Source organism: Trichosurus vulpecula, chromosome 9, assembly GCF_011100635.1.
Source record: "Trichosurus vulpecula isolate mTriVul1 chromosome 9, mTriVul1.pri, whole genome shotgun sequence".
NCBI lineage: Eukaryota > Metazoa > Chordata > Mammalia > Diprotodontia > Phalangeridae > Trichosurus > Trichosurus vulpecula.
Genome location: NC_050581.1, coordinates 154,871,977 through 154,895,014, shown reverse-complemented (window position 1 = coordinate 154,895,014; position 23,038 = coordinate 154,871,977). Strand labels below are relative to the sequence as shown.

Here is a 23,038-nt window from a genome sequence, read left to right as displayed (position 1 = left end):
GGTGATGTCTCGACTTGTAAGTGAATTGGATTTAATAATCATAAGTTGTACTGTCATACACCATCTAGTGGAATAGGGGCTAACGGGGTAGGCCCAGGGGTGTGCTAAAGCCAGCTCTAAGGCTAAGGAGAGCCATTTGTTAAATTAAAAAAAAAAATCTAACCCTCAGAAATCAGCAAACACAATAAATCAGGGTTTGATTTGTTTTGTTGATTGCCTAGACTTAAGAATGTGATAAAAAAAAAATAAAAATTCTGAGTAAACTTAAAAGTTTGTCAAGCATGCTTTATTTTTTTTAGAGAGCCAATTGTTAAACGTTTACCAACAGACCCCAGGCTATAGGGAAATAGAGTTATTATACTGAATCCGTGATTTAATACTTCATCTGTCCAACAAGTCTCCATTTAACCATCAAGTGTTTACTGAACTCCACTTGTGTTCTTGGCCCCAGTGCTCGGAGCCAAGGTGGGAGTACAAGGACAAGCATGCCCTGGGGACACTCCTCCATGCCCCCAGGATCTTGCATTATTGTTAGGGAAGTAAAATTTATATTGTGAAGCAATTAGTGAAATATAATAAAACAACGTATGAACATGAATCTCCCTCCCAGATCACTTCCTTGTTGAGGCAGAGGGGCTCCCATAGCTCAATGAAACTATGAGCTATGCTGTGCAGGGTTACCTTATGGAGAGGTCATAGTGGACAGTTCTGACAAAAAGTGATCCAATGGAGAAGGAAATGGCGAACCACTCCAGTATCTATGACCAGAAAACCCCATAGACAGTATTCAAATGCTAAAAGAGATGAATGACATCAGAAGATGAGCCTTCATTATCAGAAGATATCTAACCCTTAGTGGGGCAGGCCTCTCATTCTACAGAGAAGGAAACCCAAGTCCAGGGAAGGCAACTGAATCATCCAAAGTGGCACAGGGTAAGTAAGAGGCTACCACATTCATCTCTTCTCTCCCAGGCCAATGCTACTACCATAACATTTCACTGTTGGTCCAGACTTGGGATTTCATCTAGGTAAGAACTTCGGGTTAGAAATGCCTTCCAATGCTGTAGTTCAGGATCCTAGAGAGTAGCCTGGGTACACTGAGGGCTTTGAGAGGTTTAGGGATTTTTTCTGCTTGTCCCATAACTAGTATTGTCCCATAACCACAGCCCAGGTCTACCTGACACCATCCACTACATCTCACTGCTTCTCCTAAAAGCATTTCTCCTATAACACTGGATCGTCCCTCCTAGAGACAGAGACCATTCTCACTTTTCATAGCTTTCTATTTCATTAATCCACTGGTTGGAAGCTCCCTAAGAGGCACCTCTACTTCCCTTACTGCCAACCTGACCTGCTCATTCAGTAGCTTCCACTCAGAATGTGTCCAAAGAGCCAAGCACACTCAGTTAACATTTCATATTATCACTCACTGAACACGAACCACTAGGTAGCAAATGGAAAGGGATCCCAATCCTGTGCCAAGAACATGTTCATCTACTTTCCCATGGAATTTTCAGGAACCACTATGGTGAAAGCATTAACTCGAGTTCTGAATTCTTGTCATGATCTGAAGAATAAATGCATGGCAGCAATGTTGGTTTGTAAAGTGAATTTCCACAAATAAAATAAGTGACACATTGCACAGAAATCAACATCCTTTTCTGTGGTGACTGACAATAGGAAGATTCTGTTTACTAGTCTGGAGTTGTGGGTTAGAGGACATTACCTCCACAGAGGGCTTTCTGCTCACCTACAAGTCATTCCCTGCCCTCTCCCAAACTCATTGTCACTCTCGACCCTACAGATGCTGGCCACTTCTAGGCCATGACCCTGTCCTGGCATTTGCTTCAAGTTCCTATACAGTTACAGAAACCACATGCAGACCCAAGAACAGACAGAGAGCCTAGGAATGACCACACCTGTGGTGAGCTCCAAAGGAAGCTGTTCTGCACCTCTGGAGACAGCTGTGTGACAGTTATTACAAAACCTAGTAACACTGTGCTTCGCAATGGTTCTTGTTCCTCAGATCCCTTTCAACAGCAGCGACAACAAAAGTGTTGTCAATCCCCAGGGCAATTTAATATGCAACACATAATATTCTGCAGTTATTTATTGCTTATTCTTGTTGAGTTGCTTCAATCATAGCTGACTCTTCATGACTTCATTTGGGGTTTTCTTGGCAAAGATACTGGAGTCGTTTGTCATTTCCTTCCTGAGTTCATTTTACAGATAAGGAAACTAAGGCAAATAGGATTAAGTGGCTTGCCTAGGGTCACACAGCTAGTAAGTGTCTAAGGCTACATTTGAACTTGGGACTTCATGACTTCTGGTTCAGGAGTTTATCCATTGTACCACCTAACTTCCCTATTTACTGTTTAAGGTGTCATTAAAATTTTTTTTAGCTGGAACCCATTGGCCTATCAGTATAGTGAACCCCAAAGGGTTGGGAATGACTGTAGTAAAGAATGCCTCTGGTGTTAGCTGTTGAATTTAGCCATCATCTAAGTCAGGAGTTCTTAACTTGAGATCTTTGAACTTAACGGTTTTGTGGCTGTTGTTGTTTTCAATATTTTGATGACTATTCCAATGTAATTATTTTCTTTATAATCCTATATATCTTATGCATTTAAAACCATGATTCTGAGAAGAGGCTCCACCAGACTTTCAAAGGGCTACACAATGCAAAAAAAAGTCGAAGAATTTTGATTCTAAGAGGTGATTTGCATAACTCTGCTCCTGAGGGAGATCATGCCAGGGAGCTGGTGGTTATACTCATCCTGCTAAGAAATTCTACCCCTTCCATGTCTGGTAGCCAGGCCTCCCTTTTCACCATGTTGTGACTATGGCATTTCCCTCTGACTTGCATCCTGGGCGATGGTCCAGAAGAAAAGAGTCTTAGTTTTCAAATTCTTAGGAGAATGGAATTCCTCTATAGACATCAGTTTGCCTGTGTGAATCTATGTAGGGCTGGAGAAATCTAGAGGCAGCCATGAGTTTGCCAAATTACTAGGGATCAATAGTCAATGATAAAAACCAACCTCAGGCTAACTCATAAACTTGTCTTAAAGTGGGTATGTCTCTGAGCTTCTTAACGCCTGTCAGAATCAATTTTTCCTTCCCCGTAAAATAGGGATGATAATAGTACCATCTCACAAGGTTACTGTGATAATTAAATGAAATGCAGTTTACAAACTAAGCAGTTTACAAACCATCAATTGCTACATAAATGTTGGTTATTATTACTGTTCTGCCAGTGAGATGCACCCCCTTTGCTCAACCATTCCTCTGCTCTGTGCAGAGATCACTGACCCAGGGAGCATGATTGCACTGGTGAATCGAAGCCTAGAGTCAAATGGCCCTGCCCAATAATTTCTTTTTCACCTGTGGTTTCACAGGTGTGGGGAACTCCTGTGTGGGAACTCCTTAATTAGAAACTCATAGGCGATTTATAGTCTTAGATAGCTGCCTTGAGAACTGAAATACTAAGTAACTTGTAACATAGTTAGTATGTGTCAGAGATTGGACTGGAACGTAGGCCTTCCTGAGACCTAACCACTATACCACATTGCTTCTCGGTCCCATAATTAGGGCATAGGGATGTAGGGATAACGTTCTATCTAGGCAAGTTTTCTTGCTGTAATTGTTGTTAACAGGTTCTGTTCATTAGAACCCTGTAGGACAGCTGGTACCGATGGATGAGAAGTAGGGCCACAAAATGAATAGGAGAAAGGGAAGGCATTTGGGAAGATGTACAATGCTTTCAATGATCCCAGGCCACTCACCCAACACAAAATCCCATATTATTTTAGAGCTTTATTTTTCTGAAGTCACAGCTCCAAGACTATGGATCAAAGACCACCATAATTCCTGAAAAATCAGAATTACAGGTGAGCCAAAAGGCAGTGGAAAGAAGCATGGTATGTGGAGGTAGGCTGAGGGACTCCAATGGCCACACATACTGAATGAGCAGTACAAAACATGTCACCCAAGGAATGTAGGACTGAAAAAGAAGGCAGGGCCAGAGAGGCAGCAAGAGCAAGCAAAAGCAACAGATGGACAGTCTGAGGGCCACCTCATATCCAAGGAATCTTCAAAACGGAGAGAACAGCCACCTACATTTTAAGTGTAGGGGGACATGGACCAGAATCAGACAGAATAAAAAGGTGAGGATGGGCTATGGATGCACAGTGGATAGAATTTTGGGCCTAAAGTCAGAAATTCTGAGTTCTGATCTGGCCTCAAACACTTACCAGCTGTGTGACCCTGGGCAAGTTATATAACCTGTCTGCCTCAGTTTCTTCAACTGTAAAACAGAGATCATAACAGTACTTCCCTCCTAGAATAGTTGTCAAGATTAAATCATATAATATTTGTACTACCACCACCACCATTTGGCCCTACTATGTGCTAGGCACATAGTGGCTGGCACACAGTAGGGACTTCATGTTTGTTCCCTCCTTTTTGTAGAAAGGAAGCCCTAATAGACACCCAGGTCAAGGATTAAAGAGGAATCATGTCATTCATTTCACCCTTTATGTGCCATCAGAGGAGGTAATAACTTGGGTCCAGTAGAATACCCAAAGGTTCGTGAGGAGACCAAAAGCTAGGCATCGAGGTGATACAATTGACGGAGCACTGGTCTTAGAGTCAGAAAGACCTGACTGTGAATCCTGCCTCAGACTCTTAATAACCATGTGACCCTGGACAAGTCACTTAACCTTTCTCTACCTCAGTATTTTCACCCATAAAAAGGGGATAATAATGCACCCACTTCACAGGGCTGCTGAGATGATCCAATGAGACAACATATATAAAGTCCTTTACAAACCATTATTAGCTCTTAACAATAGCTATGAATGTTCACTTAGATTTAGATCTCACAGACAGGTGCTTGAATAAAAACTCTACTATTTGCCCCCGGTTTGAGTACGCCAATTCACTTCTCAGGGGCAGCTAGAAGAGTGCCAGCCCTGAAGTCAGGAAGACCCCATCTTCCTGAGTTCAAATATGGCCTCAGACACTTACTACCTGTGTGATCCTGGGCAAGTCATTTAACCCTGCTTGCTTCAGCTTCCTCATCTGTAAAATGAGCTGGAGAAGGAAATGGCAAACCTCTCCACCATCTTTGCCAAGAAAACCCCAAATGGGGTCACAGAGAATAAGACAAAACTGAAATGACAGAACAACAACAATTTGCTTCTCTGGCCTCAGTTTTTTTTTTTAATCTATAAATGAAGACGTTAAACTGACTGCTCTCTAAAGTCCCTTCCAGTGCTAAAGCCAATGATCATGTAATTATATCAAGGGTGACCCAGGGATGTGCCACTAACTCTGTTCTAGTCAATGATGATCAAAGAAAGGAAGAGATGAAAAAGTATTGCTAGATGCAGGCCCTGACCTCAAGCAGTTTACATTTTAATGGGTAAAGTAACACATAAAAGGGAGCAGTCACCATGGAGGGGCACTCTGGTCCAGAAAGTTACAGGGATGGGAATTGGGAACACAAGATTGATGAGCTTCCTCCGTTTTTATTAATGACATGGCTGAAGGTGTATATGGCAACATTTCCAAAACATGTTGACTACTAATATATGTATGTATGTATGTACGTATGTATGTACGTATGTATGTATGTATGTATGTATGTATGTATATAAAACAAAAGGCATCAAGAAAATATATTCTTTAAAAAAAGACTTGGAATGCACTGGACGTGATTACTACTGAACATTCCAAAAAAAAAAAATGAAAGCCACTCTATATAAATAGAAAACAGCTCGTCATTGATATAGGAATTATTCTGGAATCAGCTGTCTATGTGCAATCGATTCGCTAATTGGATAGGACAAAGGTAAAAATCATTACCAAATTCAAAAGAATAAAAACAAGGAAAAGACACTGCTGGCAATTACAACTCTAGCCTGAACTAGTTAAGCAGTCTGTTTACTGAGAGATGGGAAAACTCAGATTATCACCACTTTTAGAGAAGTTTAGCTTAAATAAAGTAGCCACCACACAGAAGAGGCCTAAAGAATTCAAAAACCACCTCATCCAGCAAACACAATCTCTTTGCCCAGTAGAGAGGCCTAACAGAGAAAAAGGGCAGCACAAAACAAAGTCATTTACAATATGATATAGAGAAATAGGGAAAAAGGTTAACTGCAAAACTGCAAAAAGCAAGGAATGAGGCAAAACGAGCCTACTCAGCGTGAGACTACAAGCTCACAGGAAAGAGGGGGGCTGCCACAAGGTCAAAGAAGGGCAAACGTTGTCCCAGTTTTCAATAAAAGGAAGAGAATAGAGTCTGAAATCTACAGGCCAGTCACCTTGACTTCAATTTCTGAGAAAATTCTAGAACATATCATTAAAAAGACAGTTACTGGATATCTCAAAAGGGAAGGGGCAATTACAAAGAGCCAGCTTGGCTTCAACAAGAACAGATCATGCCAAACTGACCTCATTTCCTTTTTTTGGTAGAGCTAATAGGCTGCTAGATCGGGGGGGAGCCCTGTGGTTACAGCTTAGATAGATTTTAGCAAATCTTCTATAAAGTATACTATATTATTCTTGTGTAGAAGATGGAAAGATACTAGTAGATGATAATATAAGATTAATTTGGCAACTGTATGAAGTATAGATTAAAAAAGAGATATACTGATGTCCAAACCCTCTGACCCAGAGACTCTTCTACTAGACATGTACACAATAAGAATGACTCCATATATGCCAAATATGATATATCCCCATATATGATAAAAAGAAAGTCCCCATATATGCCAAAATAATTAAAGCAGCACTTTTATGACAGCAAAGAACTGAAACCAAAGTAAATGTCCATTGATTGGGGAGTGGCTAAACAAATTGTAGGACATGAATGTAATGGAATATTATTTGGCTGTAAGAAACAAGCACCATAATGAATACCCAAAAGAATGAAAAGATGTGTTGCTTTCCCCATTAAAATGTAAACTGCTTGAGGTCAGGGCCTGCACCTAGCAATGCTTTTTCATTCTTTCCTTTCTTTGATCACCATTGAACAGAAACAGGTTAATGGCACATCTCTGGGTTACCCTTGCTATAATAACATGATCATTGGCTTTAGCACTGGAAGGAACCTTAGAGATCAGCCAGTTTAATCTCCTCATTTTATAGATGAAGAATAAAGTAAACAGAGTCAAAAAAAAAAACAACACACACAATGGCTACAGGGTGTTCCTAAAGTCTGGACACATAGGCAAAAATGCATATTTTCAAGAAATGAAATGAATGAAGTTTTCAATAACCTTTTATTTAATTGGAATATTAACAAATAACATCTTCAAAATGATGTCCATCATTTGTGATGCAAAGGTTAATGCGCTTTGCAAGATTCACGTGAACTCGATGCAATAACTCCACATTGCCATCAACTGCCTATGTGTCCAGACACCCTGTACAACAATGAAAACAGAAAGAACCACCACCACAAACCAATTGAAAGTGAATGTTGCCAAATTATAAAGAAAAAGCATAACCTCAAATGAGACAGATTGAGAAGATACCTCCCCCCACTACTTTGCAGAGGTGGGAGGTCCATGAGTGTGGAATACTGAATATATTTTCAGATTTTTTTTCCATGTATAGATTGATTTTGCCAATTGGATTTTATCTTCTTCCTCCTTTTTGTTTTAATATTCTTTGTTATATAGGGATGGCTCTATATGAGAAGAGAGACAAAGAATACAGGGGGAAATTTAGGTAATGTAAAAACAAAATACATAAATAACTTTTTTTAAAAAAAGAATACAATGGAGTCAGGGAGACCAATTATGAAGTAACAAGCAACTGAATTAAGGTGGAGGCTACATAAGTGGGGGAAAGGGAACACACCTATTCCTGCCGACACCTAACATTTTCTATGCAGATGAGCCAATAAACTCTATATCCAGCAGTAGGACTTGGCTATCCTATAGGCATCTCAAACTCATTATAGTCCCCACAAAATTGATCCCTCCTCCAAAATTTCCTATTTCTATTGATTATATATAGGTGGTAGGGGAGAGAGAAAAGCCAAGATGAAATTGAGGTAACCATAAAGTTAGTGGTACCCTCAACAGAACTAGGGAAGTTTGGAGCGAAGAGAGGCTTTGGAAGAAGCATTTTGAATATAATGGGTTTGAGACGCTTATGAATGGAACATTCCAGCAGCAGGTGATGATGGGAGAATGACTGGGGAAAGGCATCGGGAAGGAGATGGATCTGCAGGGAGATGATCGTCCTGCACAGGGGACTGACAATGAATTGTCAAGCAGGTAGAAAGAGAAGCAGGAGAGAACAGTGTGCAGCTAAGGGAAGAAAAAAGAATTCAGGAAAAAGTGGTGGTCAGTGTCCAAAGCAAGAGACATCAAATAGAATGAGGACTGGGAAAAAGCTGGTAGACTTAGCAGTCGTTGGTGCTTTTTCTATTTTAAAAACTCTACACTTAACAAACATCAACTAAAATAAGCCCTTCCTTAGATATAGTAGAACAGAGAGGATTGCCCATGGACTTCTAAATCTCTATTATATACAGTTTGTTTTCTTTTTAAAGGATATATTGAATTCACACTTTCAAAGCTATCCTGCATGTCTGTGATTCCTTCTGGTTTTCCTTCTGTTCTTTTGTGTGCATTCCAAAAATACGTTCAATGATCCTCTTTTCTTTCTTTTTTTGGGACCTCTACTCCCAACTTCCCTCTCCCTCCTTTCTTCCCCCATAATAAACAAAAAAAATAGCATGCTTCATCACCAGTTTTGGAACCATGGTTGGTCATTGCATTGATTAGAAAGTTTCTCAAAGTTGTGTGTCTTTATAATGTTGTTGTTGTGGCATAAATGGGCACTTAGCCCACGTAGCAAGAGTATAAATGGTTTTTCTGGTTCTACTCACTTCACACATTTGTTCCCAGGTTTCTCTGACACCATCTCTTTGGTAGTTTCTTGTGGCACAATATCACCTTACATATATGCCGTCATTTGTTTAGCCATTCCCTAATTAATGGGAACCTCCTTAATTTCTAATTCTTTACCATTAGAAAAAGAACTGCCGTGAGTATTTCTAACATATGGGTCTATTTCCTCTTTCCTTGATCTCTGAGTCCTCATTAGTTATATTTTTGAGTTACAGTCACTGTTTAATGACTGGTTTAGCAGCAGTCAAGACATTACTGATGAGAGCAGTTTCAGTCCAGTCAGTGATGGTGTTAGAAGCCAGATTACAAGAGGCCGAGAAGCAAGCGAGAAAGGAGGAGCTGAAAGCAATGAGGAGAGATGACCTTTTGGTTATGAAAAGGAGACGAAATATAGGACAAAAGCTGAAATACTGACAGGGTCAACCCTGATTATAAATTGTCTTTAACATTTCCCAACTTGTTTCATGTAAATCTGCCTTGTCGCCCTTGATTCTTCGTGGCAAAAATGTGATTCCTACTTCTTTTGTGTCTTCCACAACAAAGGCATTGACATGCTACAGGTGCTTGGACATATCTGTCCAAGTCACAATTTATGGAGTAAGTTTTAGTCTTTGCTAATGAAGAAATGAAGCTGTATGTGATTAATAGTAGTGGTACTGATGGCCCGATGTGAATGGGGAATTGGGGTGGGAGGATTCAGGAAGAAGACAGCTAATCATTTAGATATATATGCCAGGTAATCCAACAGGACTGACAATTTCTGGGTAGTTGCTTATATTAAATCACCACGTAACCAAACATTTTCTTCTGCAGCCTTCACAGAACCTCAGTGTGTGGCAGTGGTGAAAGTACCCAGTAGCATCCTTCCTAGTCACTCACTCTAGCTACAAGAGGCAAAGACCTAGCAACATGACAACATCATCCTAGGGGAACAGGGACTCCTGGCATGGGCTGATGCCCACCCAGAGCAAGGGGTGGTGGTGAGAAAGGTTCTTTATTCCTTTTAGCTGAGATCAAATAAGTGAGTCTCAGTCTTCAATTCAGCACCATTAGCATGAATCACAATGGGACATACTCCTGGGATTAATGGCGGCAGAAATGGGTTTGCTCTTCAGTTCTTCTGAACTCATTAAAAGAGGTCACTCAGCAAAGTCCCTACTGCCAACTTGGAAGCAGTTGTCCAAGGCACGAGTTGCTGGATCCAGCTCAGACTCAAAGAATACTCCAGAAGGAACCCCAGTAATCAATTATCAAGTCCAAACCATTGTTTTACAAATAAAGAAATTGATGCCAAGAGAACAGAAGTGAGTTGTCCAAGCTGACACCCAGTTAGTATTACAGAACCCAGGTATTCAGGACCAGCACTTCTGGTGTGAGCCCTGCCAAGCCCTTTTCAGCGCTACCCAGACACCTTTGGTGTCTACCTATTACTCTGGACTTCAATAACCCTGGAAGAGAGAGTGAGGCTGACAACTTTGTGCAACTCTGCCTTGCTTAAATCCAATTCACAAACGAGTCATGACATCACCTGTGACATCACTGGTCCTCTTCGAAAATGAAGGATGAACAAAAACAACAAGGACCCAGGTGTTCTAGTTCCCTAATCAGTATTTTTCCCAATGCATCACATTTCTTTGCTGGCATCACAGAATCTCTGAGTTGGAAGACATAAGTCCAATCTGTGCCCAAATAGGAATCCCTTCTACAATATCCCTAAGAAATGATCATCCAGCCATGGCTTGAAAACTTTCAATGATGGGGAACTCATTATTTCTGAGGAAATCTATTTTACTAGGTAACTCTGATTGTTAGGGACAGCTGTAGCACACTGGATAGAGAGAGCCCCAGACCTTCAATCAGAAAGATGTGAGTACAAATCTAGGCTCAGATATTTCCTAGCTATGAGACTTTGGACAAGTCACTTAACTTCTGCTTGCCTCCATTTTCTCAACTGTAAAATGGGGATGGTAATAGCACCTACCTCATAGTGTTGTTGTATGGATCAAATGAGATAATATTTGTAAACAGCACTTAACACAGTGCCTGGCATAAAGTAGATACTATATAAATGCTTATTTCCTTCCCTTAGGAAGTTTTTCTTTATGTTAAAAGTTCCAACATCCCACGTTCATTCATTACTTCATTCTTCATTCAAGAAACATTTATTAAGCGCCTACAATAAGCCTAGCATTCTCTCCTAAGTTCACAAAGCCTTAGAATAGGAAAGAAATGTTTAAATCAAACCTCCAGGCTTTGATTTAATTGTCAAAGGCAGCATAGGAAGAAAACCGGTGGCATCCACAGGGAAATTGCTGGAAGGATGAGGGGCAAAGTTTGGGGGAAATAGCTAAGAGATTGAGTATCCCCTGATGTGAGAGTCCCCCAGTCCTATGGGCCAAACTATTTCTAAGGAGCATAGGATCCAGGGCCATGTATTTGCAAATCTCTGCCTGAAAGCCAAAGCTAAAACACCCCAGGAGGCCCCAGCCTCCTCACCACCACCATGTTTGTTTTAAAGTCTTTTATTAGCTCAAGGTAATATCCACCTGAACCAAGCTGCTGCTGGATCTGTGACTTTACCCACCCTTTGTGAGGCTGGAACAAAGTCATATTGTTCCCACATCATGCCATGGTGCTGTGCTTTGAAGGAAAGACACTACAGCTGTGTCCTGAGGAGCTTATTGCAAAATTAATTAACCACATTGTATATGTGAGGGGAGGGGGGACAGTGAGGGACACACAGCAACATTGGACACAAAGCAGCTTTTCGTGATTTGGAAATAATGTTCCTAATAGAGGTCCCCAGGTGAAATCTGGCACAGGCCCTCGAATGCTTTTTTGTCCAAACGCTCTAAAGGTACTCTCAGCTAAAGGAGATGATTGACCCCAAATAGGCAGTTTTGTGGTGTTTCCTAGTGGGTTTCCTTTAGTTTTCTCCAAGGACCAAAAGCTCTAGCTTCTGCTAATTTATATAGCCCAAACCAGATTCCCTAGGGAAAGATAGGCTATGACAAGAAAAATGGAAAAAGAGTAGGAGTGTCTTTCTGAATCCCAAAAGACTCAGTGGAAGGGGACGTAAACATGAGCTGGGGGTGCATTATTTAAGCAGATGCTGAGAGGAGGCAGTGAACACTTAATGACTCATAAACCAACTCAGAAGAAAAAAAGAGAGACTTTGAGTGGTCTAAGAAAGGAGTGTTGGCCAAAGTATGATGCTTTTGTGTAAAGAAGAGGGTTTCTATCTGAGCAGGAAAGAGATGTAACACAGCAAAAGGCTGAACTAAGATGGTGACACTGAATACTGCAGAAATTGTAGCCTTTGGAAGCACTGAACATGGACAGGGCAGGCATGTGGGTACCTCCAAACACACCTGGCCCACAGATGGCTGCTCCAGGACTATATCCTGGAGAGAAAGAAACCAACACCAGATAATAGAAGGGAGCCAAAGAATGGGGTGCAGCAAAGCAGAGCCGAACACAGCCCAGACAAGAAGGACCCAAGGAACCCACAATGTCATCTGGGAATGAGGATCAGCAAGTAGAGACAATCTGCTAGTAAATGAACAATGTTGTATGTAACAGAGCCATGAGGTTCTAGACCTCTCTCCTTTCTGGGATCCCACCCAGACAAGGTCTATAAGCAGGGTGTTGTGAGACTTAAGTGAGATCATGGAAATAAAAGCACTTTGTGAACCTTAAAGCATTATATAAATGCCTGTGATGATGATGACGATGATGATGACGATGATAAGCCTCTAGTCACCAGGCATCCAATCTGGTGATGACCTCATTCCCTGGGTTTTCAACAGCACTCCTGATGAGGTCAGGCAAAGTTGACAGAGCAAAACAGGGGTGTGCTGGTAAATGTTTAACAACCTAGCTCTATGGAGGGAATCCAGGCATACACATTTTTAAATTTAATCTGCATTATTAATGCTTTCCTAAGGCTAGACAATCAACAAAACAATAAATCAAGCCCTGATTTGTAGTGATTCCAGAGGTGTGAATGATCGCGTTGAAAATTTAACAATGCACTCTCAAAAGCTGGCTTCTGCATACTTCTATTAATAAGTCATGAGGGGACTGACTGGATAGATCCCCCAAGGAATGAGACTGTAGGAAGATTAGAGATCTCTCGACTTGATGGGTTGGGATATTGAATCAAATTGTGTCCTTAACCCAATAAATTAAAGAGTTCTGTTTTGAAGCTTTGCAACACAGAGTGCTTTTGGGGAGAGCTTGTCACTATCCTTTGGGGAATGCACGATTAATAGAGTTCACAGGCTCCACCTTGATGATGGCAAATAAGCTGGAAAACTAAGCGGTCCCTAAAGTGTACCTGGACCTCTCATATCATCAAGGAGCCTTACAGATTACATTCTTATCCTCCTCCAGTAAACTGTAAGCTTAATGAGAGCATGGATTGTTTCCTAGACAAGATGGGGCTTGGACAAGATGATCAAATTTAGAAGTGGAAAGGATCTCAGAAATCAACTAATCTAATTTCCTCATTTTTTATAGCTGAGGAAGCTGAGGTCCAGCATAGTGAGTTGTCTAAGTAATTAGTTGTCTAAGCTGTGTTATTCTGTTGTTCTGTTTAACAACAAAGCAAGGACAGTAGAATCAGGTCCATTTACTTCTAATCCATTGGGTTTTTTTTCTCCATCACAATGACCTTTCCAACTGTATAATTTGACAATGGTTTTCTTATCCATAGCACCCAGCATAGTACATGCTCAATAATGCTTGTTAAATGACCAGAGTAAATTAGTGTTTGACAAACTCAAAGATCCAGGATATGGGGACAAGAAATTATTATTTGACAAAAATTGCTAGGAAAACTGGAAAGCAGTTTAGCAGAAAATAAATATAGACTAACATCTCATACCATATATCAAGATAGGGTCAAAATGAGTGCATAAATTAGACATAAAGAATAATTTAATCAGCAGATTAGGGGACCAAGGAATATTTTACCTACCAGATTTATGCATAAGAGAAGAATTTAGGATCAAACAAGAGATAGACAGCATTATGAGTATAAAATGGATAATTCTGATTATAACAAATTAAAAAGGTTTTACACAAGCAAAATCAATACAGCCAAGATTAGAAGGAAAGTAGGAAACTGGGGAAAATTTTTTACAGCAAGTTTGTCTGATAAAGGCCTCATTTTTCAAATATATATAGAACTGAATCAAATTTATAAGATTTTTTTTATTTTTTTTCAAATTTATAAGATTATGAGTCATTGCTCAATGGATAAATGGTTAAAAGCTATGAACAGGCAGTTTTCAAAAGAAGAAATCAAAGATAGCTATGGTTATATGAAAAAATGCTCTAACTCACTATTGATTAGAGAAATGAAAATTAAAACAACTCTGAGGTACCACCTGACACCTATCAGATCAGCTAATATGACAGAAAAGTAGAGTGAAAACTGGTGGAGGGGATTTAGAAAAATAGGGGCATTAATGCACAGCTGATGTTGTTTTGAACTGATCCAACCATTCTGGAGAGCAATATGGAACTATGCCCAAAAGGCTATACAACTGTAATGTCCTTTGACCTGGTAATACCACTACTAGGTCTGTACTCCAAAGAGATCAAAGGAAGGAAAAGGATTTATATGTACAAAAACATTTACACCAGCTCTTTTGTGGGGGCTAAGAATAAGAAATTGAAGGGATTCCCATCAATTAGAGAATGTCTAAATAAACTGTGGTATATGATTGTGACAGAATACTATTGTGCTATAAGAAATGATGAGCAAGATGCTTTCAGAAAAACATGGGAAGACTTACATGAACTGATGCAAAGTGAAATGAGAAGAACAAGGAGTACATTGTATACACTAATAGCAATTGTTTGATGATCAACTGTGAAAGACTTAGCTATTCTTAGCAATACAATGATCCAAGACAATTCTGAGGGACCTATGAGAAATGTGAGAAAGAACTGACGGAGTCTGAATGAAGATCAAAGCACACCTTTTAAAAATTTTTTTTTAATTTTATTATTTAATATTTTAGTTTTCCACAAGATTTTGAGTTACAAATTTTCTCCCCATTTCTATCCTCCCCCCACTCCAGGATGGCAGATATTCTGATTGCCCCATTCCCCAGTCAGCCCTCTCTTCTGTCACGCCAATCCCCTCCCCCATCCCCTTTCCCCTTACTTTCTTTTAGGGCAGAATAGATTTCTATGCCCCATTCCCTATATTTCATATTTCTCAGTTGCATGCAAAAACAACTTTTCTTTTGAGCATCTGATTTTAAAACTTTGAGTTCCAAATTCTCTCCCCTCTTCCCTTCCCACCCACCCTCCCTAAGAAGGCAAGCAATTCAACATAAGCCACACATATATCATTATGTAAAACACTTCCACAGTACTCATGCTGTGAAAGACTGACTATATTTCCCTCCATTCTATCCTGTCCCCCTTTATTCAATTTTCTCCGTTGACCCTGTCCCTTTTCAAAAGTGTTTGCTTTTGATTAACTACTCCCCCTCTCTGCCCTCCCTTTTATCATTCCCCCTTTTTTATCCCCTTCCCCCTACTTTCCTGTGGGGTAAGATATGCAGTTGAGTATGTATGTTATTCCCTCCTCAAGTCAAATCCAATAAGAGCAAGATTCATTCATTCTCCCTCACTTGCCCCCTCTTCCCTTTCAACAGAACTACTTTTTCTTGCCACTTTTATGTGAGATAATTTACCCCATTCTATCTCTCTCTTTCTCCCTCTCTCAATATATTCCTCTCTCATCCCTTAATTTAATTTATTTTTTTTTAGATATCATCCCTTCATATTCAACTCACCCTGTGCTCTCTGTCTATAAATATATATATATATATATATATATATATATATATATATATATATATATATGTATGTATACTCCCTTCAGCTGGCCTAATATTGAGAAACGTCTCATGAATTACACACATCATCTTTCCATGTAGGAATATAAACAAAACAGTTCAACTTTAGTAAGTCCTTTATGACTTTTCTTTCATGTTTACCTTTTCATGCTTCTCTTGATTCTTGTGTTTGAAAGTCAAATTTTCTATTCAGCTCTGGTCTTTTCACTGAGAAAGCTTGAAAGTCCTCTATTTTATTGAAAATCCATATTTTGCCTTGGAGCATTATACTCAGTTTTGCTGGGTAGGTGATTCTTGGTTTTAATCCTAGCTCCTCTAACCTCCTGAATATCATATTCCAAGCCCTTCAGTCCCTTAATGTAGAAGCTGCTAGAACTTGTGTTATCCTGACTGTGTTTCCACAATACTCAAATTGTTTCTTTCTGGCTGCTTGTAGTATTTCTCCTTCACCTGGGCTAAAATATTCCTAGGAGTTTTCTTTTTAGGATCTTTTGCAAGAAGCGATTGGTGGATTCTTTCAATTTCTATTTTACCCTCTGGCTCTAGAATATCAGGGCAGTTTTCCTTGATAATTTCTTGAAAGATGATGTCTAGGCTCTTTTTTTGATCATGGCTTTCAGATAGTCCAATAATTTTAAATTATCTCTCCTGGATCTATTTTCCAGGTCAGTGGTTTTTCCAATGAGATATTTCACATTGTCTTCCAATTTTTCATTCCTTTGGTTCTGTTTTATAATATCTTGATTTCTCATCAAGTCACTAGCTTCCACTTGCTCCAATCTCATTTTTAAGGTAGTATTTTCTTCAGTGGTCTTGTGGACCTCCTTTTCCATTTGGCTAATTCTGCCTTTCAAGGCATTCTTCTCCTCATTGGCTTTTTGGAGCTCTTTTGCCATTTGAGTTAGTCTATTTTTTAAGGTATTATTTTCTTCAGTATTTTTTTGTGTCTCCTTTAGCAAGTCATTGACTTGTTTTTCATAGTTTTCTTGCATCTCTCTCATTTCTCTTCCAAATTTTTCCTCTACTTCTCTTACTTGCTTTTCCAAATCCTTTTTGAGCCCTTCCATGGCCTGAGACCAATTCATATTTTTCTGGGAGGCTTTTGATGTAGGCTCTTTGACTTTGTTGACTTCTTTTGGCTGTATGTTTTGATCTCCTTTGTCACCAAAAAAAGATTCTAGAGTCTGAGTTTGAGTCTGAGTCTGCATCCTTTTTCGCTGTCTGGCCATGTTCCTAGGCAACTACTTGACCTTTGACCTTTTTGTCAGGGTATGACTGCTTGTAGAGTGTGCTTTGTCCCAAGCTTTAGGGACTGTGCTGCTGTTTTCAGAGCTACTTCTACTCCACTGTCACCGCAAGCTCTGCCACAGCAGGGCTCCTCCTCCCCCAAAAACTGCCAACCAGGATTGCGACCCAGATCCTGCACTCCCGCTCTGGTGTGCCGCTTGATTACTCCCACTGTGTGAGCCAGGGACTCAGGAAGCAGCTGACACTGGAGCTCTGAAAGCAGCCACAGGAGCTTCCTGCTGCTGCTGTCACCACTGCGTACCACCTCTGCCACCACCCCCAGGGCTGGAGCCAGATGGTTTTCTAACCCCATCTAGCAGTTTTCCCACTAACCTGCTCTGTGGTCTTTGGCGTTTGTGGGTTGCAACTCATGCTGGGCTGTGCTCCACTCCCAGCACTGTACTATAGACCCTTCCCAGTGACCATCCAGGCCTTCCTGGGCTGGAGACCTGTTTCCCTCTGCTATCTAGTAGGTTCTGCAGCTCTAGGATTTGTTCAGAGCAATTTTTTACAGGTGTTTGGAGGGATTTGGGGGAAAGCTTAAGCAAGTCCCTACTTTCCAGCTGCCATCTTGGCTCCGCCCCCAAAGCACACTTCTTTTTTTTAACCTTTCTTTATCATTCTTAGAGTTTTTTTGGTCTGTGTTTTCTTTTGCAACATGGCTAACGTAGAAATGTTTCACATGATTGCACATGTATAATTTTTATCAAATTGCTTATTTTCTCAAGGAAAGGGAAGGAGGAAGAGAATTTGTAGCTCAAATTTTTAGAAAATGAACATTAAAAATGTTTACGTGCAAGTAAAAAATAATAAAAATAAACATTAAAATAAAATAAAAACAAATACTCATCAGGTTGGACTGAATTGCTGATTGGCCTACAAGTCTGCAGTGAAAAGGGCTCAGTGTACCATAGCAGAAAGCCTTAGAGAGTGTGTGACGGCAATGTGATTAGCCATGTAGGCAGCACAGCTGTAACCCAGCTCTGAGCCCTCCCACACTCTTCTTGGCTTCACAATAGGAAGGGGAAATGTGTGAAGAGATGGGAACAGGAAGCTGTTGAGATCTTCCTTCCACCCTTCCCAGGCCCCACTCCATATTCCCATTGCTCCTGTCCCTTCTGGCTCCCTTAGTATGTTAAGCCATGCTTTATGCTTGCAGGAGAACTGAGGCCAAGTAGGGCTGGGCTGGAAGATTATTTCTTTTTAAGAGTGGAGCAGTTCTGTATGTCTTATCTGCCATAGCGGCAGCATTACTGATGAGCTGAATAGGTATCCGTGGTACCTAGCACTTTGATGGGTGGGGAGAAGATAGTAGATATGATGAGTGGTGGGCTCTTTTCACAAAACCACAGAGCTCCAGAACCTTAGAGATCTAGCCCAGCCCCCTGTTCTGAACATGGACCTGTGTTTATGCTAGCAGATCTTTCCTTTCAATTCTTCTGATTTCCACATGGATCTGCACACTCCAGGAAACAGAAATACGGGAGTTGAGGCGAAGCAACCAGAATTGTAAAGTGATGGGAGTGTTGTTCACTGTCTCACTGAGAGGGATTTAACAACAGAAGCTGAACTGCTCACTGGCAATACTCCAGGACACACAGCATTACATGAGAGTTAGACTGATGGACAAAGGATGGCCTGCCTGTGTGGTGGAAGACTCCCCCTTTGAGGCATCAGGGCTCAAAAGCCATTAATGTCAGGATGCAAGAGATGCCAGAGATGGGAAAAAGCCCAGCCACAGAAGAAAGCAGGTGGCTGAACAGAGATGTTGAAGGCAAGTGTCCATCGCTAGGACCCAACAGGAACAGGCTCAGCAAAGTCCTACTCCACATCCCAATCTTCTTCCCAATTCAGGAACTCTACAATATAATACCACTACTTCCCTAAAGGAAGAGGACAGGGGGTCAGCTAGAAAGGGAAAAAAACCTTATTATCTGCCCTGCAACAACTATACTCTCCAGACTCTTAAGCATTTCCACTTGACCAGTCAATGTACCCTAAAGACTGTTGGTCCTTGCAATTTGCCCTATAGCTACTCTGGGCCTTTTCATCTACCCCCCATCTATTGTTGTGCTGTCTCCTCTATTTAGAATGTAAGTTCATTAACCGCAGGGACTGTGCCATTTTCTATGTGTATCCATAGTGCTTAGCATAAGACTTGGCACACAGTAGGTGCTTAATAAAGGCTCTTTCAGGAAGTTAAAAAAAAAAGATGACTCCTGAGTCCTCTGATAAAGTGCTTAATGAATATGCAAGGTGTAGTAAGACAATATATTCCAGTGCTCTAAGACTGTGATAATTCCCCTCTACTAGACTTCTGGGAACATCTGGTCCTTTGGGAACAGCAAAGCTATGAACTCAGCCATTAACAACTGCTGAGCATGGAGATGGCTGACCCTTCCAGGAGCATCAGGGCACTGCTTTTGGTTTTATTACTGTGCCTCTGTAATTGCAATTTCTTGCAGTAAAAGGTATTCTAGACCATAATGAGAGTGTGTTTCCTTTGGGGTCATGCACAAGGAGGGGAAGAAAGTCTTAATGGGAAACGAGGCACAAGCTAAGTTTTTAGAGATTTGCCTGGAGTTCTGAGTGGGGTCAAAGTAACAAGATAACATTCTACATTTTAAACTAGACCGGGGTTCTTGACCATTTTTGTGTGTGATGGACAGTCTGGTGAAGGCTACAGTCTCAGAATAATAGGGTTTTTTAAAACTTGTTATTATTTTTAACATCCTTTTAAAAAAAATCTTGAGTTCCAATATTTCTCCCTCCCTACCCTATCCATTGAGAAGGCAAGCAATATGGAATCAATTATACATATGAAATCAGGAAAAGATAAGGTCTTTAAATGCCTAAAATGAAATACAAAGGATTGCAAATAAAATCCATTATACTGAAATATATCTATCAAAATTTTTTAAAGTTCATGGATCAAACCTAGAGGAACCTAGGTCAAGGGAAGGGTGACAGCTGCTTGCTACAGTTAAGACAAATTCCAGATCTATAATCATAGAATAAATCCCTTACTTTTCAACAATGTCCAACAAACCTCCGTACTCTACTTTGTAGTACTAGGCTGATCCTTGGGCCAATCCTTTTGCCAGAGAGGAAGAAGGTCTTCGTTCTGAAACAGATCTGGGGGTTTCAGAAGACCACAAGACCAATAACAGTGATGCGATGGCCAAAGAAAACCAAATGTAATTGGGCTGCAATAAGAGAAGGGGGGAGTGTTCCTAGTCTCCCTGTAATCTGCTCTCATCAGAAGTCATCTGGAGTTCAGTTCTGATCACTAAAGCTATAAGAGGAAAGACACTGATGGGCGGGAGAGTGTCCAGAGGAGGGTAAGCAGGCCTGTCAAAGGCCCTGAGTCCAGGGTGGTTTAGCATCAGTTTAAGAAGATGGGGGTGTTTATTATGGAGAAGAGGAGACTCAAGGCAGACAAGACTGCTGTCTTCAAGGATCAGAATGACAGTCATATGGAGGAGATATAGTGAGATTGAACTTATTTTCCCAAACCATACATGCACTAGCAAGTTGGTGCCCAGAGCTCAGCTAATGGCAGCCACTGATCTTTCAAGATGTCACAAGGCCTGAAGAATCCAAAGGAAAGAAGACATAATCCAGAGGTAGTCCCATCCCAGTCACAGACCTGCCTAGGAGGCCGTGTGCTCCCTGGTTTCATTTCCCACCTGGATCCCCACAGAAGTTCATGGATGCAGCCAGGAAAAAAAAGACACTGGGATTGAATTGTTAGGGCTTTTTGAATGCATAGTCAGCTCTAGCTGAGAAGTAAGTCAACAGGCCCCTCTTTCCCACACAGTACATGCAAAGGTTGCCCTTACAGAATACCTGCACCTGTTCTAAAGTAGAAAGCAGGGCCCTCCATTACATATGACTGAAAGTGGGTTCACCAAACATCTATGAGGGAATACTGAATCAGGTAGAGTAGGCTGTCTGTGATCCTCACAGCTGTCATGAGCCGTCATAGTCCCCTCTTAGAGTAAGTACAGAATCAGAAGCAATGGGGAGAAGTTGCAAAAAGACCAATTTAGATTTGATATCAGGAAAAATTTCCTAATAATTAGAGCTCTCCAAAAGACTGGCTCAAGAAGTGATGGAGTCCCCTTGGAGATCTTCAGTAGAGGCTGGACAACCACTTGCTTCTAGAAGGGGTTCCTTCTGTGGACAGGTTTGACTGGACAGTTGCTGAGGCCCCCTCCAATTCAACAACAGGACAGGACTTCATACATCTGCCAGCCTGGTACAGGCCTGCAGCACTTCATGTCTGGACCATTACAATAGACTTTCAGTTGGTTCCCCACTCCTATCCATTCTCCACTAGGTGGACAAACTGATCTTCCCAAAGTTCAGGTCTGAACATGTCACCCCCTACCTAGTAAATTCCAGTGCCTCCCTGTTAGCTCCATAATCAAATATAAAAATTTCCCTCCATGTACCCTACAATCTGGTAACAATGATTTCCTTGTTGTTCCTCAGACACAACACTATATCTCTCAACTCTGTGCCTTACACTTAGTGAACTTCCTACTTAGAATGTGCTCTCTCTCTTCACCTCCATCGCCTTCAAAACTCAACTTAAATTTCACTTCCTTCAGGAGGCTTTTTTCTATCTCTCCTACTACCAATGTCTTTCTTCTGAAATACATCAAATTTCATTTATCACACACACACACACACACACACACACACACAGGAAGGGGCTGGGGGCATATATATTTATCTACCTATTTACTCATTCATTCATTTATTGTGTCTCTCTCATTAAAATGTGGGTTCTTTAAATGGAGGGACCATGTTTTACTTTTCTTTATATCCCCAATGCATAAAACAGCGACTGGAATATGAATTATTATTACTACACGCAACAAAAACATAGTAATGATATGAAATTTCCAGAAGTCTAAAAAAAATCATCGTAGGAGGAATCTTTCATCTCTACTGGAACATAAATGGATATAGGTCAGACTTTCCACATAATCCTGAAGCCATAAATAGTCCATTGAGTTACTGACATTGCAAATCAGCAACCCAAATTTCCTTCCCTCAGGCGGTTTACACTCCAAGGGCCACACCAGACCCAACTTTAACCTCTTCACTTCTGAAAGCTAGCAAGAACCAAGTAACAACAACAGAACAGCTCTCCAAGACTTTTTTGGTCAAGATTTTGTGGACTATTTCCCAATTCTGGTCTCAAAGAGAAGAAGACCATTCCAACCCAATACTTGGAGAACTTACTGTGTATAACTCATTGGTCACCTTCAGCAGCTCTTCATGCATCTGTAAGCCAATTTCCTTGCTCTAGAACACAAAACAAAAACAATCAAGAATCAAAAGACTGGTAATGCATAAGTAAATCATATTCATCATTTCACATTTGGCACAGAAAAAGTAGGACTATTTGTGGGCAAAGAGAACCTACATAAACACCATTAGTCTGTAGTTGAAAGCATTCAGTTTCACAGGACAATAGGAATATTTTCTATATGTTTGTATCACACAGAAGTCTGGGCTTCCTGGAGAAAAAGGGGAAAGCATGAATTACTTTCCCCCTATATAATCATTGTACCAAGGACCAACCAAGAAGGGTAAAAAGGAGGAAAATTTTTCATTCATTCCTTTGCTTGCTTTTCTAACCAATTCCAGGAGGCCAGGAGGGGTCAAACCAAGTAAGGGTAAGAGTCCAATTTATTACTGTCACCAAAGGGCCGTGTTACTTTATAGTGATGCTGTAAAAACGTTTTTATACTTTATTGGTTCAACAGAGGTCCCCCAAGTGTCTCAATGTTGTAATGACACTACAAGTCTTTGGAAGGACAGAATATTATTGATATAAGAAGAATCAGACATGGGATGCCTATACTTTCCAAGGAGTGCCTGCCCCATCAAGAACTACATTTACATGATGCCTCCACATGCCCA

The 23,038-nt window shown here is 40.7% G+C and overlaps 1 protein-coding gene across 2 annotated transcripts in view; it reads right to left on the bottom strand.

The window, feature by feature from the left end:
* SRGAP3 (SLIT-ROBO Rho GTPase activating protein 3) overlaps positions 1 to 23,038 on the bottom strand; it is a 274,924-nt gene that overhangs the window by 80,501 nt on the left and 171,385 nt on the right. For both annotated transcript variants that reach the window (XM_036737985.1, XM_036737984.1), the window contains exon 4: positions 22,355 to 22,417. In XM_036737985.1, coding sequence (XP_036593880.1) covers positions 22,355 to 22,417 — 63 coding nt within the window. The remainder of the gene's footprint in view (positions 1 to 22,354; positions 22,418 to 23,038) is intronic.